The sequence below is a fragment of the Micromesistius poutassou genome (genome assembly GCF_964030765.1).
Source record: "Micromesistius poutassou genome assembly, chromosome: 21".
Taxonomy (NCBI): Eukaryota; Metazoa; Chordata; class Actinopteri; order Gadiformes; family Gadidae; genus Micromesistius; species Micromesistius poutassou.
This window is the reverse complement of record NC_140291.1, coordinates 6,740,643-6,743,590: the sequence shown is the minus strand read 5'-3', so window position 1 is coordinate 6,743,590 and position 2,948 is coordinate 6,740,643. Positions and strand designations below refer to the sequence as shown.

Sequence of the window (2,948 nt, the reverse complement as noted above, 5' to 3'; positions counted from 1 at the left end):
TGTGTGTGTGTGTGTGTGTGTGTGTGTGTGTGTGTGTGTGTGTGTGTGTGTGTGTCTGAGGTTGGTTAGTGAGTCCCAGTGTGGGGCTGTAATAACAGGGCCTGTGTTTTCTATGTATAGGACCCCCCCCGCCACTGCCACCGCCCCCCCCCCCCCCACCAGCACTCTGACACACACGCAGGGCGGCGGGATGTTATCAACGAAGTGTATAAACCTCATCAACTCCCAGCGCTGTTGTAACCTTATTGTGCAGCTGAAACCGGCCGCCGGCGCTCCAAACACATAAACGCACGCAAGAGCTTTGAAGAACGCAGCTGCCAACCCCCGCTCTCCCACGGGGTTGTGAGCGTTCTGAGCCTGGCCGGTTCCTGGTCCCATCCCGTCCTGGTCTGGGACGGACGTGCGTGTTTCAATACCTCTCCTCTGTAATGAGGAGCGGTCTCCTTTCCCCACCCCCCCCCCCCCACATCAGGGGCCGAGACACCCTCACTAAATCTGCAGTTAACGAGCTTGTTTTCCACTCGGTTTGACTCAATGTTTTGTTTTTTTTACACTAATTTGTGTTTTCGTTTGCTTTACTGACCAATTCAACCAGCCAATAGAGAAAGAAAAAGCGAAAGCCTTTCCTGACACCACATCTGTCTCCGTTTTTGTCTTTTTTCCCCCAACAGGTGGACGGCATCCTGAAGGCGGTGCTCCGGGACGAGATCATCGCGTGGCACAAGAAGACCCAGGAGGACACGTCCATGCCCCTGTCCCCCGCCGGCCAGCCCGAGAACATGGACTCCCAGCAGCTCGTCGTCCTGGTCCAGAAGGCCGTCACGGCCATCATGTCCCGCCTCCACAACCTGGCCCAGTTCGAGGGCGGCGAGAGCAAGGTCAACACCCTGGTGGCCGCCGCCAACAGCCTGGACAACCTGTGTCGCATGGACCCCGCCTGGCACCCCTGGCTCTGAGAACCCCCACCACCCCCAGGATCTGGGGGGGGGGGTGTGGGGGTGGGAGGCTGAGCTGAGCCCGGGTGCTCAGGGCAGTTCCCCGGTCTCTCCGGAACGTCGGAAGAGGATGTGGCGTCCTGCAGGAAGGTGAAGTCCGTGCCGTGGGCGAGGAGCCGGAGCAGGGAGGGACGCGGTCGCTGTGCGGCCCGTCGCCGCGCGTCTCCGGTGGGAGGGGCGGAGCGGGGCAGAGGCGGCGACCGGATGTCGTTGGCATTGGAACTTTGCAATCTATGAAGTGTTTGTATTTTTTATCGTTGAGGAATATGAAGCTTTGTACTCCCGCTGTGGTCGCGTGTCATTATGAGTTGTAGGTCTGGAAGAAAACTATTTTAAGCGAAAACAAAATGGTTTTTTTTGTCGAGGTTTATAATGCAGCAACGCCATACGTTTTCGCTCTGTGTTTAATTGTCCTGTTTAAGTACCTTTATTTTTTTATTTTTTTGCGATCCTTATTTAAACTGAACGTTGCTCTACGACCCCCTACCAGCCTGTAAAATGTCAACATTCATGAGCAACAGTCATTCACTTTTTCTTTTATCCTTATTTTGTATGGTAAATGTTTAATGTATTTTTTTTATTATTTTAATTCTCGCAAAGGACCTGAAGAAGGGTCTTCAAGCAGGTCTATCAGGACTGCAGGGCGTCGAGTGAGTCACTGTCATTTGCTCTGCGCCCTGCAGTGATGTAGGTACCATTCTCTCCTAGGTAATCCTTTGTTTTTGTATTCCTCTTTCCAGTTTGTAAAGAAAACAATGTCTTCTGCCAACCGAATGACGGTTACCTCTTGCCTTGTAAATAAGCCTTTTGTTTGAATAAAGTCATTTTTAATACAAATCTTGGAACCGTTGGTTTTATAAAAGCCCATTGGGTTCCAACTGAATTAGCCTGTTAGATGCAATAATTCAATATTAAAAAATGGAAGAATGTCATATCCTGAATTGATTAAACGATTAATCAGGGGGGGGGAAGAAGGGGATAATGGAGCAATAGATAAATAATCAGGATCTCACTTACCTTAGTTCTTAGGAATGTTCATTCCTTTCGGCGATGGACAGTCCTTTATTACATTTTATGATTTATTTTACAGCGGGACGTTTCAGTTCTGGCATGTGTGGATTCTAGTCATGGTGGGCTGTTCTGTGGTCTCTAGGGGGAAGAAAAATACCATCAAGGTCATTACCCCTGTCCCCCTCTGAGCCCCCCTCTGCTCCCTGTGGAGGTGGGGGGTCAGGGGGGGGCATAAGGGTGTGCTCTGTCTCCAACTCCCATGGCGAATGATTAATGTATGTCAGGGGCTCTCCGAGTGGGCATGGCCTTTACTGAATTACACACACTGTCACCTGGCCCCACTCTGCTCATAAACAAAGGTTATATCACTGTTGCTCCTACCTCCTCTCTCTCTCACACACACACACACACACACACACACACACTCATTTTGTCTCTCTGACTCCCACTGTGCCTACTTAACACATTCACACGCTCACACACATGCATATACAGTAAATCTACACAATCTTTCTTCCTGCCTCTCACACCTTGACACATTTACACACACAAATGCACAAACACACACAGTACACACACACATTTACACACACAGTCAGACATACACACACACACACACACACACACTAAAACACGCGCACACACACACAAACACACACAAACACACACAGTGTCGCCTAGCAAAGGCCTTGTTCCCTACTAAAAGAAGAAAAAAGACAGGAAAATATGTTGTCTGCTGTCCAGATTGGCTGTCGTATCTCACTGACTGGCCAAGTCGTTCAGCTGCTTTTTCCACACTCTGAAGATTGTAGTCACAGGACAGACAAAGTTAAAAAAAAAAAAATACCCCCAAAATAATTGCTTTCTAGCCCTTGTCGTGTCATGAAGGCACATAAAACAGGTTTGGATGTGTTATTTTAGATTTTCCCACCCGAGATTCCT

The 2,948-nt window shown here is 49.4% G+C and overlaps 1 protein-coding gene across 1 annotated transcript in view; it reads left to right on the top strand.

Annotated features, from left to right (window-relative positions):
* Window positions 1-1,794, top strand: part of trrap (transformation/transcription domain-associated protein) — a 101,599-nt gene extending 99,805 nt beyond the window's left edge. Inside the window, 2 exon segments of the mRNA XM_084485574.1 lie at window positions 254-387; window positions 603-1,794. Coding sequence (XP_084341700.1) covers window positions 254-387; window positions 603-956 — 488 coding nt within the window. The 3' untranslated portion in view covers window positions 957-1,794.
* Window positions 1,795-2,948: the final 1,154 nt, after the last annotated feature.